At 37.3% G+C, this 15,501-nt stretch overlaps 1 protein-coding gene across 13 annotated transcripts in view; it reads right to left on the reverse strand.

Annotated features, from left to right (window-relative positions):
- Nucleotides 1–2,240: 2,240 nt before the first annotated feature.
- Nucleotides 2,241–15,501, reverse strand: part of MBNL2 (muscleblind like splicing regulator 2) — a 154,232-nt gene continuing 140,971 nt past the window's right edge. For 6 of the 13 annotated variants that reach the window (XM_088458899.1, XM_088458875.1, XM_088458844.1 and 3 more), the window contains 4 exons: nt 14,174–14,209; nt 13,092–13,186; nt 7,876–7,936; nt 5,357–5,441 (listed from right to left, as the gene is read on the reverse strand). In XM_088458899.1, the coding sequence (XP_088315025.1) occupies nt 7,883–7,936; nt 13,092–13,186; nt 14,174–14,209 (185 nt within the window). In that variant the 3' untranslated portion in view covers nt 5,357–5,441; nt 7,876–7,882. Of the gene's footprint in view, nt 5,442–7,875; nt 7,937–13,091; nt 13,187–14,173; nt 14,210–15,501 lie in introns of those variants that run through there. The other 7 variants (XM_088458910.1, XM_088458885.1, XM_088458914.1 and 4 more) reach the window with 5 other exon arrangements.

A 15,501-nucleotide genomic window follows, 5' to 3' on the forward strand; every position in this document is an offset into this window, starting at 1 on the left:
TGAACATTCAATGGAAAACTGCAACTCGTGGTAGCAAAAACATTTCTTAATTAGAGCCAGTCATAAAACTGGGATTGCTCCCTTTTGTAGAACTACAAACATTCTAATTGTGAAAACCCATGATGTAGAATTGAATGTAATTACTCTTGCCTTTGACCATATGCTGAGCTACAGTGTATCCAGAAAGTATTCACAACACTTCACTTTTTCCACATTTTGTTATGTTACAGCCTTATCCCAAAATGGAATAAATTCATTTTTATCCTCAAAATTCTACACACAATACCCCATAATGACCACGTGTAAAAAGTTTTTTTTAGATTTTTTGCAAATTTAATAAAAATAAAACACACTAAGAAATCACATGTACATAAGTATTCACGGCCTTTGCCATGAAGCTCAAAATTGAGTCAGGTGCATCCTGTTTCCACAGATCATCCTTGAGATGTTCCTTCAGCTTAATTGGAGCCCACAGTTGATTGGACATGACTTTGAAAGGCATACACCTGTCTATATAAGGTCTCACACTTGACAGTGCATTTCAGAGCACAAACCAAACATGAAGTCCAAGGAATTGTCTGTAGACCTCCGAGACAAGATTGTCTCGAGGCACAAATCTGGGGAAGGGTACAGAAAAATATCTGCTTCTTTGAAGATCCCAATGAGCACAGTGGCCTCCACCATCCGTAAATCAAAGAAGTTCAGAACCACCAGGACTCTTCCTAGAGTTGGATGGCCGTCTAAACTGAGCGATCGCGGGAGAAGGGCCCTAGTCATGAAGGTGACCAAGAACCCGATGATCACTCTGTCAGAGCTACAGCATCCCTCTGTGGAGAGAGGAGAGCCTTCCAGAAGGACAACCATCTCTGCAGCAATCCACCAATCAGGCCTGTCTGGTAGAGTGGCCAGACGGAAGCCACTCCTTAGTAAAAAGCACATGGCAGCCCGCCTTGAGTTTGCCAAAATGCACCTGAAGGACTCTCAGACCCTGAGAGACAAATATTGAACTCTTTGGCGTGAATGCCAGGCGTTATGTTTGGAGGAAACCAGGCACCGCTCACCGTTTTTCAGCGACAGGAACTGGGAGACTACTCAGGATAGAGGGAAAGATGAATGCAGCAATGTACAAAGACATCCTGGATGAAAACCTGCTCCAGAGCGCTCTTGACCTCAGACTGGGGCGACGGTTCATCTTTCAGCAGGACAACGACCCTAAGCGCACAGCCAAGATAGCAAAGGAGTGGCTTCAGGACAACTCTGTGAATGCTCTTGAGTGGCCCAGCCAGAGCCCAGACTTGAATACTATTGAACATCTGTGGAGAGATCTGAAAATGGCTGTGCACCGACGCTTCCCATCCAATCTGATGGAGCTTGAGAAGTGCTGGTAAGAGGAATGGGCGAAACTGCCCAAAGATAGGTGTGCTAAGCTTGTGGCATCATATTCAAAAAGACTTGAGGCTGTAATTGCTGCAAAATATGCATCAACAAAGTATTGAGCAAAGGCTGTGAATACTTATGTACATGTAATTTCATAGTTTGTTTTTTTTTATTAAATTTGCAAAAATCGCTAAATTTTTTTTTTACACGTTGTCATTATGGGGTATTGTGTGTAGAATTTTTAGGACAAAAATGAATTTATTCCTTTTTGGAATAAGGCTGTAACATAACAAAATGTGGAAAAAGTGAAGAGTTGTGAATACTTTCCGGATGCACTGTATATTCATCCGGACTGCCCCAATCCTTGTCTTTTACATAGCCGTCATCATCATCATCACCAGTGCACCACGTGTACCAGCCATATCCTTCCAAAAGATCCATCTGAAGGCATATTTATATCTACGACAGGACTGCATAACCCGCAATTCCATCAACAAGCCCTCACTGAACCCTGGAGCCCCAATACAGCCCAGTTATCTCCATGCAGGGGCAAGTGGAGAACAGACTAAACTGCATATGACTCTGCATCACATGCAGTTGTGTACACTCAGTTCTGGAGCACACACTGAGCTAAGATAAGTTCAGCAAATGCTCATACATTCATTGGCCCTAATGATTGTAAATGTTATATAGTAGCATTTAGCACAGAAGATGGATAAAAACTCATTCATGTTATGCATTCTTTACCTTTCCCTATTTGCTGTATCGTTTTCCTGTGTCGGACAGGATCAGTGTATAATAGCATGATATTTTATCATATGCTCAATGTCCCCATTATAGAAAAAAAATATGAACAAGAACAATTCCTGCACCAAAATAATTTATTAAACTTTTGCAATATTTTACATCCCCATACAAAGAGAAGACCTTGAAGCAGGACAGTGCAGATGCAAAATGTTGGCATTTTTTGTCTTGAGAATATAGCAACCTCATTAATGAAGAATAGGTGACAGAGTAAGTTTGGGGATTTTGGTGCTGGTCTTGTTTTCAATTTATATAAAATACAAACACTATGTCTTCACCAATCCTAAAACATTTAGTTTCTCAAAGGTACTGTAGTGATGTTAACCACATACAGAGTTTCAGTGCTTTAAAAGACCGGGATGAACCAATAAAGAATCAATACTACGGCTTAAGAATTGTAGTATATATGATATAACATACGGCTAGATATTGATCAACGAGCACTGTGATTACATATTGGGAAACATTTTTGAAAACTGATGAACAAGTAACTATCCAAAAATTGTACTATAATTCATACCAATCACATTTGGTTTTATTTTCTAAACTGTACTAGACAATGCTGATCCGACTGGCTATGGCACATTTTGGATAGTTTTCTGTGCACCTGGTTTTAATAAATGTCCTTCATTGTGTTTATGATAGGACATTTATATGTATGCATCTTGCGATTTAACCAGTTGTAACCTTCTATTGCTGTACTTTAATAGAAGTATTAAATGCCTTATGTTTTGCTGAAGAGGCTACTTTAATTAGAGGACATTACAAGAACAAAAATACAAAAACACAAAAATGTCATCCAAAAGTAATATTTTTTTTAAAATAATAAAATATATATATAATACGTAAAAATTAAAATAGAGGCCAACCATTTATATCCTTATAATTTTAGACCCCACATCAAAATAATATAGAACAGATATACTGCCTAATGATTGGGATTAATAAAATGCTGCAACCTGGAAGTGGCTGGTGAAAAAATATATTTTTTCTTAAAATCACTAATATAAATGTTTATGTTGAAGTTGTTATTGTTCAAGCATTTTTCATTTTAATGATTTTCATTGTTGGTAAGTGTGAAAGATTTGTCAGCTGACCAAAGAAGGGGCTGTTACAAGTACCCACTAGATTGCTACAAAGTTACACACTATGCCCAAACTTGTACATTCTACTCTTTATATTGATGGTCACTGGCATTAAAATGTTATTCATATTTAGGATGTTGTCAATATTTGGCTAGCTGGTTGAGGTGACAGGTAAACTATGGCTGCTCACTGAAAAGAGTCAAATAATGTTACAACAAAACATAGTAAAAAATATCAGTATAGATTAGAGCATCAAATTTCATATAAGTCAACTTTTTCTTTAAAGATACAGGTTTATAGTGATATAAGCAATATTAAAATACTCCTTTTCAAGTGGATTTTGATATAGTTCTGTCGAGTAATCAGATCTGCTTCTTTAATATAAGAGCAGAAATCAAACATTTTACATATATTACAAAATAAAAAATAAAATAAAAATAAAGGCAGAGTCTTTTCCTGATTACCAATAATAGAATTACAGCGCCTTCTTTTAGAACAGGCTGTCCACATTAAAAATAGCTTACATTCAACTCTTGAAATTTTCTTAAAATACTGCAATCACTAATATTGTCTTTTTACAAGAGAAAAATAACATATTTCTAACACTTAAGTATACTATTCATGTATAACAGCTGTTCTGTTTTGATATCCATAATTTATCAACAACATACTTAGTGTGACAAATGTGCAACATAGAAACATGAAATATTTGGTACAATAGTGCTTGAAATAAACTTTTAACTAAATTACATAATAAATGTACAGACATTACCATGTAAATAAACTGCCTACTGTAAAAGTAAACATCAAAAATCTGCTTTATCATAGGTATTTTTTTTTCAGTTTTTTTCGTAAGCGACAACTCTTCATAACTTTTCAGACATAAAATATGCTTTAAAACACAATTTTCTTTAATCTTGTGCTGTAATCCTGTTACAACTCTCTTAATCCAATTATAAAAAAGTATAGCACTATAGACCCTGTATACAGCCATATCTACGGCAGTTATAGGAATCTATCACTGCCGCCTGCTGTTGCCTTATGGCCAAGTGTCGGAAGGTCTGTAATGCATTGCTCCGCAGTGTTTTGCAGGTCTCTCGAGCACTTAACAGGGTCAAAATAAAACTCTCACTACATTTAAAAAAATGTCATATGTTATATATAGATTAGAGTCACCCTTATGTTGTGACTGATATATATATTCATTTGTACATTCGATTATCTAAGAATACTCCTCCTCGTATGCCTTGTCTTCCTGCATTAACCTGGATACCCAACAAGTTATGTTTTTTAACCTTTGATTGCATTTCTCAAAGTACATTTGTTGGTGACTGGGAGGTTGGCATCAGTCGCATACGTTCTGTGTTTGTTGTACTGTGGTGAAATTTAGGCACTTTTGCAAAGTCTTGGTTAAAAAACATCATACACTCACAACTAAAATACAAATATTCAAGACTTTCTTGTGTATGACAGTCATACTGTGCAAATGATTCCTTTTTTGTCTTTTGTTTTGCTTTTTTTTTTTTTTAAATCCCATCTATTCCAACACAACTGCTTTTCCTTTTAATTTCTCTTTTGATACACTGGGTGTGGGACTGTAGGCTTTGAATTTGTGCTTTAACATAAGCTTTGTTTCCATGTTTGAGAGTGTGTTTTTTCTTCTTGGTCTTCTCTACAACGGGGGAAAACTATATATGGCTACAATAATGTGTTACGATTCACAATCTAATATGTTATTTTAGCCTTCATACAAGTAAACAATCTTGGTCAATTTTAAATATTTTTCAGCATTTAAAATATATGAACTGATGGGGCTAAACCCCCTGATCTGGATGTGAACCTAGATAAGACAATATTGTCAAGTGGGAGCCAGGTATACAAAATATTAAAAAGTAAACTTTACCCACTAACATCACAGCTGGTATCAGGTAGTTAACTATTTTATGTTGGAATATATTAAGCATACCATATATATTATCAATGTATAATATAGCAGCACTAGCTTTCTAAGAGTTGTAGTTTGTCCATAAAGAGAACGAGATCCTTTTTAGCATGCAGTTTGTGGCAACTCTATAGAGGAGGAGACTGGATAGTATGTACAATATGAATGCTTTGCTATCTTCTGTGAATCTTCCTGCTGCTCCACTCCGCTCTTGGCCATTATTTCAGTATGATCTGGGAAAGGAAAACAGAGGTTTGTACATTAGTTCAGGAATAAAAATTGTAGTTAGCACAGACTTAGCACAGATACACAAAATGATTGTAGATTCTTTAAAATGTGTGCAAGATTCAAGGTGCAAGGCATTGGGTTCTACATTCTGCCCATTCTTCTAAATAATCATCAAATATTTCAGAATGTTCATGTATTCCAATGATTGCAATGTGTTTTTATTGCCAAGAAAAAATCTTGAAGGCTGCCTAAACTACAAAAAAAAAATCCAGTTTTGAGCAGAATCATACAAGTTAAACAAAAATGCAGAATACAATTTTCCTAATTAATGGATTTGTGATTCACCCACTCAGGAAATTCGCCTGACATCTGCTGTGGTCAAGAAGCCAGTCATGACTGCTGGCGGAAATATGTTGTCCGTCGACAACACGTTGCCAGCAAGAGTGAGGTTAGCCACCCCCAGACCACAGCAGAAAGACAGGTGAATAATATTCTACTTTTTTGTTTATCTTGTTTTTGTTGGAATTCCTCAAAAGGTTAATCAGTTTTAGATACCTTAACCTGCAAATTTGGGGCAATTCAATTCCAATTGATACTGGAGCAATGCATGTAATGTGCTGCCGGAATGGTGTTAACCACTGATAACGGTGGCACATTATCACTCCAAAACCACATCAATATCACACATTTTGCCTTGCTCCCCCATAGAGCTGCATAGGAAAATATGTGATACTAGGCTCCCGTAATACAGGTGACGTACACACCGCACATCACCTGTATATCACGTGATTGAATCGCCCACCCAGAATGTAGTTAGCTGTTTTGAGGGGGCTCTATTTATGGATGTAGCTTTTTCAATAGAACGACTGCAGTATGAGCATTGGTCATGTCTTGTCTGAATTATGTCACTGGTACCTGCTGAAATAATTGGCTACTGTGCATCCTTAAGATGGCAGCCATTTTGTAAGTTGAACCAAGAATAATGATAATGCAATTTTTCAATTCAGTAGGTAACAATTACATTTCTCAGGAATTGTATGGCCAATATTCATGAAACAATGCAGATGATAGTAAATAACTATTATACACTATGTAGACAAAAGTGATTGGACATTGACAGCAAATAGATCAACGAGATTTTATTGACGTCAGTACTTTGCAGTCATCACTGTATGTGGTGGACCTACAGACACCCTTCTTGGCAAACTGTACACAAGTTCCTGGACAACAGCAGGCGGTATGTTTTGCCATTCAGCCTTAAGTACAGTGACCAACTGTGACACTGAAGGTGGTCAAGTCAGCCTAGAATGCACCAGTCACTCCAAATCATCCCAGAGGTTCTCAATGTGGTTAAGATCTAGACTCTGAGCTGGCCAGTCCATCCACGTTAAAGAATTTTCTATATACCAGTCCAGCGTCATCCTGGAAACATGACAGGTAGCATTGACAGCCTCCCTACAAAGTGTACTTGTGGAAACCACCACATTAGTGGCCATTTGGAACTCGTGTGCAAAGGTATGCATTTAGCTTGCGTGGGGGTGTCCAATAACTTTTGTCTACACAGTGTACAAATAGCCCGATAAATGGAAAACATTAATGCAAATTTACAACACAATTATACAGCCAAGGATCCAGACTTTTAGCATAGGATTAAATATGTTACTTTCTTTAACTATACAGCTATCACATATAAATCTTGTTTATGTTCCAAAACAGCAGTACTATTGTTTTATATCCAATTTACTATTATGTTTCAAGTCTGTCAATTTTATATACAGGAAAGCATACTTAGTTAACATTACTGGAGTGGAATATATTGGCCAATGTTTGTTTCATTTTGATTTATCAGTGTAATAAACCTGCATTATAACAATGTGTATAACTATATATGCTGTTCTTAGACTCTGCAGTAGCTCTATATTGTAAGTCTACTAGGTAAGGTGCAGTTGTCTCCAACAGATACAGTATAGTTAGTTACACATGTTCTACAAGAACCAGTGATTAAAAATATGCAGTTATGAAGCCAAAATGAACATACTAGGGCAGGCCTGACCGACCTGTGGCTCTCCAGCTGTTGTGAAACTACAAGTCCCAACATGCCCTGCCACAGTTTTGCTATTAGGAAATCCTTAAACAGTGTCAGGGCATACTGGGATGTGTAGTTTCACAACAGCTGGAGAGCCTCAGGTTGGCCAGGCCTGTACTAGGGAGTAAATGAATGGAACTACTAATGCAATATGTAGTTGTGGACAGACGACTTAATAAACTGCCCTGCTTGGGATCCACTATAGCTTGTGTATTGCATTTTACACCTGTGTATTCAAATATTGTTTAGTTGGGTTTTTTTTTACTTCTAGTGGGGATCTTTGTTTTGCATCCTTCTTCAGCTGTTGAAATGTTACTCAGTGTGAACATATGGGTCCCTTATGGCTTACTCACTTAATTATTACTGTGAAAACATTTCCAACTTGTGATTCATGTTGTAAATCCATTGTTCAAGCTGTTGTAGTATGGAACATCCAGGGAAAAGACATTAATTACATAAGGTGATGTAATGCATTCACATTAACAGGGAGAAGCATTAAGCATTGGAACACTTGCAGGAGGTGGTGTGGGGTAGGTCTAGAGAGACACCAGGTTTATTCTCATGTGATTATAAAGCTACGATGGCAGCTATGACAACATTATTAGACTAACTACATCACAGTACAGTGGCAGGAGATGCTGTACTCCTGAATGAACGCCACAGTAGACATATTACTTTACTTGCAGGTACAGTTTATCTCAATGTTACCCATATTTAATCAGGATAAATAAACAAACAGAATGAATACCCTTCTGGGGATCTCTGACTCTCCTAGTAGAGAATGCAAGCACAGAAATTAAAGAGCAGAATGCCTACAAGAAGACAAGGGGAATTGAAAGCACACAGAAAGCAGAGCCGTGTTAGCAAGTATTGAAAAAATACATTTTGTGTTTGTTCAAACATGTATAACGTACGTACATGCATAAAGATTTATCCAAATCATAAGTCCTAGTATTCAGAGCTACTTGTACAATTCTATTGGCATAATCAGAAGTATACTTTTTATACATGTAGTATTTTCTATAACTGTCATGTGAGCACTAGTTCTTAAAGAAATCAACCCTGGGTGTGCGTACGCCGAGGCTGCATTGTACACACAGGGCTTCTAACAACCACTCATAATACTGCAGTTCATGTAACTGATCACTCTCCCAAACACAGGAGCTGTTGTCTACCCCCATTCCCTAAGCTTTGCTGATGCCTGCATGATATTGGTAGAGAATCTCCAGGCAGTGGGGTCAGGGCATGATGGGACAGAAAGTTATTCAAGTGAGAGTAGCCTACCAGTGACAAATAGAATCTTAAATCAAGCCTCTTGGGCTCACATTAACAATAAAAAGCAAGGCACTTTCTGTGTCCACGTAATTTAGGCCCGTATTCAATTACAGGGGAAAAGTCCGAATCAGCGGAAAAGTATCGCGGATGACGTCATTTCGTCAGGCGGAAAGTTTCCGCCGTATTCAATTGCAAAGACTTTTCGCGTATGCGAAAAGTCAATGCAATGTAATAAGCGGAAACGTTTCGCCTATGAATAGCAGACGAAAAAAAGTGCGGAATTGCGGTTTTGGGGTGCAAACTTCGGTTAACCCTTGGGACAGTCCCCCAAAGATAAACTGAGTAAAAAAAAAAAAAAAGACTTTTGAACACCCCGAAATAGTACTTTCATTTTGGGGGAGACAAAGTGCAAAGTTAGGGGACAAACTTAAAAACTAGCTAAACAGACTCCTGGGGGGGGACTGTGGGGCAGGTGTTTTTTGATTGCAGGTGCTTGCAGCAGGTGGATTTTACAACATAATTTAAAACTTCACTTTAGCAACTTAAAAATATGCTAGCACCCATTTTCCAGAAAACCAAATTTGCTGAGTTATTTTCACATAACAATACTGCTTAATTCTATTCTTCACCACTTGTGTTAATTGCGCTAATTGGCACCATTTGTCACAACTTAAGTACCCCAAATACCTTCATTAGGGCTAATCGGGGACATCTACAGTGATCCCCAATGCTAGTGCTTCCTTTGGGGGGTGTAAGTCTGAGTTCCCCATTTTTGACAGGAGTTTTCGCGTCCTTTCTAATTGAATACGGCAAATAGCGGGAGCGCGCCCGATACTTTTCCGCATGCAAAACACGCGATGTAGGCAAAAAGTCCGGCAGGCGGAAAAGTGTCACGGGTGTAAAACTACGAAACTAATTGAATACGGGCCTTAGTCTTAACACAGTCAGCACTTAAGTACTTACATGTAGGGTAGTGTGTCTATGTATATAGGTCTGGCTATACTAGTGCCGGGCGTCTTTTTTTATGAAAATGCGTCTAAATCACATTGCAATGTGACTAGGGCAACAGCAGACTGTGCTGATTAAATTGAAGTGCGACACTTGTATATTTGAATGCAACTAAGTCTCTGAATCTATATATACATTCCCAGAATTGCTCCGTTGCCCTCTTCTGATGTAGACCCATGTATGCAAACCACGAAAATAGCTATATATATATATATATATATATATATATATATATATATATAAATAAAATGTATTATGGTGGAAATTGAGTGTGGTTTATGTCTCTGGACTAATATATAATGTGTGTGGTTACGTTTGAAGGGGATACACAATGTTTATGGATGCTGGATGGCCACAAACAGTGTGATACCATGGAATAGAAAGGGAACGAAGGACAGTCACCGCTTCCAAATATGCAGATAGACGCATTTTCATTAAACCTCATCTGACAGTACTAAACACTGCAGAGTGTGCTGTTTGCCCTCAGGAGACTTGTGTAAGCATGTGAGACATTTGTAGGCCTTTACGTTTTCCACACCACAACTCTGCATTGTGTAACAGTATACTGCAGTGCCAGATGTGGCTCTACTAGAAAAAAAAACATCCGAGTGGTTTTGTGGAATAGGAAACGTATACTCTCTGTGCCAGGTGCACCTGCTGGGGTAATAAAATCCACTATTAACCTTTTCTTTGCTAGCGATATCCTTAACTATTTATTTTCTCAGTGGGATATCATGGGTTCACTTACTATACAAAATCAGATTAAATGATGACCTACAGCTTTATGTAAATGAGGTCATCATTCTACCTACTAATTAAGGAGCATGATGTGGTAACGTGTGACATCATTTAGACCAAACATCCAGATCGAATTGTATGTGGGGATATCATAATATAAAAATAAAAAACATGGCTTTGTTACAAAAAGTTATATATGTGAAAACTGAGCAGGATGTTTTTTTTTATTACCTAATCACAATACTGTGGAATGCTAATGACAAATGTCCTCTGTACATCAGATATCATTCTGTGTTCTGCACAAACTAAATTAGTATTGGCAGTGTCACCAAAATAAAATGAATAGGTTGGCTGAAAAGATTATTCCATAATCATATGTTGACCATTTAAGTGGACTTGTGTGGACTGGGGTGGCATGATTGGTTGTTTGGCACTGCAGCACCTTAAGGATTAGCTTAATGAACAAATGTCCCAATGCAATCTGTCTAAGGAAAATGAAAAGTAAAATGTTTAATTAGAGTAATGTATTTAATATGAATTTGTAACCCACCATAGTGGGGATTGTCCCTAATGGTGATATGCCATCGTTCTGGTTCCAATTTACTAGGACAACAGTGCTGGTGTTCTGGTGTGTTCCCCAATCTCTGGTGGTCAGTGTGGATATGGTGGGACACAGCAGTATTGGGCTGTCTGCCACATTCAAAGTGGTGGAAGGCAGTTCTTGGAGCCCCCACAGTAATTGCACATAGAATAAGCATCAGCTAATATGAAAGTGGGCCAATTGCGTTTTGGGCTGCTGAAACCCAGATCCCCACAAGGGGTCTGGAGAGCAGCAACACTAGATTTTTTCATCCAAGCCAACAGGAATCCTGCCAGTGCGCTGCTCCCTGGAGACACTAGGAGCAGAACTAGTGCTCTATTCTTGCACTATTATCCACTAAGAGAGTACTTACAGTGTCTGGTGGCTGAGTAGCACTAGTATGAGTGGTCAGTAATGCCAGATTACTGACCATATAAAGAAACCCAAGACATCTGTATATCCCCTCCCACAGACATGGCGAGAGTACATCCACCATGTCACAACGCGTACCTGCATGTACAGGGATGACTTTGGTCACTACAACTACTATTATGATATAAATATAGCACTTCATTATCATAGCGCCACAAATTATATTCTCTAAACCCAGTTGCAAATTTACAGGTTTTATAACCCAACCCTCTTCATTTCCTGCATTTCTGAGGATAACAAATAGTAAAGAATGAGAATACAAAGAGTTCTGACCTAGTTATAACCAGACACTGCTCACCCTCACCAGCCTGTGAATGTTTGCTGAGCTCAAGTTCCACTTATCATTAGCAGCTAGAGGGTTAATAAAAGGCAGTCCTGTCCCATGCTCCTCCAGTACCATCTCTTTTCCTGTCTTCATAATAGTCTGTTTGCTACTTTTACTCTTCTTTAACCCCTTAGGTGCATGTCCTAAGCACTGCAGCTGTCCAAATGGTAGAGTAAATTTACCTAAAAGCCCTCCTCCCCTCCCCACAAGTCATATATAAGGTTTTCCTATACTACATCTGGTCTTTGGCATAGTGAATGGAACCTTCTTATAACCTACAGTGTCACTGATTATTTTTATAAAGTTTAGTCATTAAAAGTTGCCAATAAGCAGCAATAGGAGCCCTGACACATGTGCAATAATAACACTAACGCGACTAACAATACAGGTTTGTGTAGGAATTTTAAGAAACCAGTAGCCCCTATTGTACATAATAAATAGAGTTTAATATTTGCTTATTTTATTATATTACCACAGAAATGTGGAACCTTTTGTGCAACTTTTATTTTCTAGGAAAAAACATTTCTAATAAAACTTTAAAGTTGAAAAGTAAATTGATTAAAAAAAAAAAAAAAAAAGATGTGGCTGACATATTATAAAACTGTCAGAGACTGCTCTATTTAATACACTACCTGCCCCTTTGCTAGAACCATATGAACATTTAATGAATACTGTGTACAACAACTTACATCCCAGAATGTATTTTTTAAATTGAAAAATTGAAGAGTAACTTTATTCTGTGTTTAAATATCCAAGTTGATCCTTTGAGCTTAGGCCAATATTTCTCATCCATGGTCCTCAGGACCCCTAACAGGTCACATTTTGCAAACCACCTAGCAGGGGCACAGGTGTATGACCAACCATTGCATTTTACATATCCACAGGTAACCTGGAAAACATGCACTGTTTGGGGTCCTGAAGACTGACTTTGAGAACTACTGGCTGAGGATACATGGATCTCATCATTTTTGTTAAGACATTAATTACAAAAACATTCAAGGAAACACAAAACAGAGAAACCAATACTTGCAAAAATGTTAACTCTGAATAAGTGCAGCCTGCTCATGAACACATTTCTAAACAATACTTAACAAAATAAAAATTTGATGGGTAGACATTTATAAAAAAAATTCTGTAGAGAATTTTTTTTAAGATATTAGCACTCATTTAGAGTTTGGGATTTGTGAAAGAAAGCTTTAAAAGGAGCAAACCTGATTTGCTGTGGCTGTTGCGGCGAAGGGGACACTTGTTGCAGGAGTTGTTGCTGCAGAGACAGTGGCTGACGTAGCGCTGTGCATCATGGGTACTTTCAGGAGGGGAACCATGGAAGCAATGAACAGGAGGGTGTAGCATTATGGTAATAGAAGTGATTTTGGCATGGTGAATATCACATAGCAGCAAGCCATCATGGGTTAAACCAGCAGATGGCATGCAATCACAATGCAAAGCAAGGAAGCGTGGGAGAGAAATAAAAAGGGAAAATAAGCTTATTACAGGTACAATTAAAGGAAGTTTGTAAAAAAATATATTATCAGTGATTCCCAGAAAGAGAGGATGAAAGTGGTAGGCAGCTCCCAATTGTACTAGTCAATCTGGATTTCAAGAAATTCTAATTTGTATTTTCTAGATTTTCATGTGTGTTTATTGTAATTTCACTGTAAAAACTGTTAGAACTCAGTGTGTGTGTGCATATATATATATATATATATATATATATAGTATGTGAATTGGTAATATATATCCCAATATTACTGACAGATTTCTGCAATAACATCCACAAAAATCAGCAAATGTAGATCTAGCATTAGGAGGGATTCACAGGCTACAACACGAATGTACTATGCTCAAAAACAAATGGTGAAACAATGTGTCAAATACTGTAATTATATATTAAAATACTGTTTCTTCTTTAGAACACATTTCTGGGAAACTCTGATGAAATATTCTAAACATAGCAAAAAGGAGAAAAAAAGCACAACACTATGACACGTTAAGACACAGGTGATACTACTTACACTTCATTTTTCATTAAACTCAAGAGACATCACATTATAAACTAAAGTAAAAACTATTTTTTTTCCCTCAACATAATGCGACAGGTAGAATTATAAAGCCACATAGCAAGAAGAAGACAATTGACATATTCTAGGTGACTATTACAAAAGCTTTATATTCTAGAGCATTGAGTACTACAGTAACATACAGTAGTTGGATATATTTTACAGAAAGCATTCAGACCCACATACGGTAAATTGTGTAGTATCAAAAGACAAAAAAGTAGATAGAAACCTACCAATACTAGTAGCTGGTGTCATGCACAAAACTGACCCTTCACAGCATGCAACGAGAAGTGGGAAAAAAAAAAGAAAAAAAAAGGGAGAGAAACTTGTTAGCAACACAGAGTTAACATTTGGAGTGAAATTCAGGCACAGCGCTAGATATATAGCAGTTAGAGCACACATCAGTGACTAAGGCCGTTCATGGTCTCACACGTCTTCATATCCATGAGATAACGTGCATCCTATCTGTCGCACTGCTGGGGTAAAAGGTAAAGGGGTTCTCCACCTTCAAACAACCTGTTATTTTTATTTTTTACATGCCTTCCTGCAACTTCTATTAAATAATTTTTTCTTTTGTTTTTAGTCGTCATTTATTTACAAGTCAGTGGATATGAAATGGATCTGTGCATGCCATACAATTTTTATTCACAGAGCAGCTCTGTGTCACATTCAAGGACAACAAACACAAATGCATTGATGAAAAACAAGGGACAAAATAAAGAAACATATTTGGTAAAAGTTGCAGCTAAAATAGCAGTTACATGTCTTGTTTGTTACAGCAGTGCAAGTAAGTATGGGCAGGAACACAAAATATTTATAGCCATATAGCACCCTATATGTTAAGTAGTGTCCACAACTGCCGGTTTTAACCTTTTCCTGTGTTTTTTTTCTGTATAATCTACGTAAAAGTAATTCATATTTCATTATAAAGCTTTAGTTCTCCAGTAGAGAGGGGAGAAACATTTCACCATATTTCAAGCTTTTAAGAATTGTACGCCTGGAGCATGCAACGATTGCAATGGATAAACAATCAGAATTTGGATCAACATTGCCTTTTAAGGCGAGATCTTTGACAACACATCCTAATTCTTTTTTTTCCCATTTGAGCCAGTAATAAAATATTTATTTATGAATCAATATGCTGAAAATAGATTCATTGGTACAAAAATGTATAAAGTTCCATGAAGAAAACCTCAGGAGATTCGCTCACCTCCATTTATCAGTATAATCGTGCTGTCAGTCTGTGCTGAAGCTGTAATCATCCTGTATATGCACTGCATCATATATATATATATATATACATATATATATTTGGAAATTGTTTTGTATTTTATGATTGAATACTGCTTTGGAAACTGATGAATGGCCTTAGAGTGAAGTGCAGCACACATATAATACATATTTGTTCACAAAGGACCTGGTAAGGCATTCATAAACTAAACAGCTGCAAGGGTAAAACATTCCAGCTAACTAAAATGCCATGGCATAGAAAATCAGTCCCGAAACATTCATACATGGAGCAAAACTCGCCGATTTATATTTGTCAGCTACATGTAAGAGA

This window comes from Taudactylus pleione, unplaced genomic scaffold (assembly GCF_031769625.1).
Source record: "Taudactylus pleione unplaced genomic scaffold, aTauple2 ptg000041l, whole genome shotgun sequence".
Taxonomy (NCBI): Eukaryota; Metazoa; Chordata; class Amphibia; order Anura; family Myobatrachidae; genus Taudactylus; species Taudactylus pleione.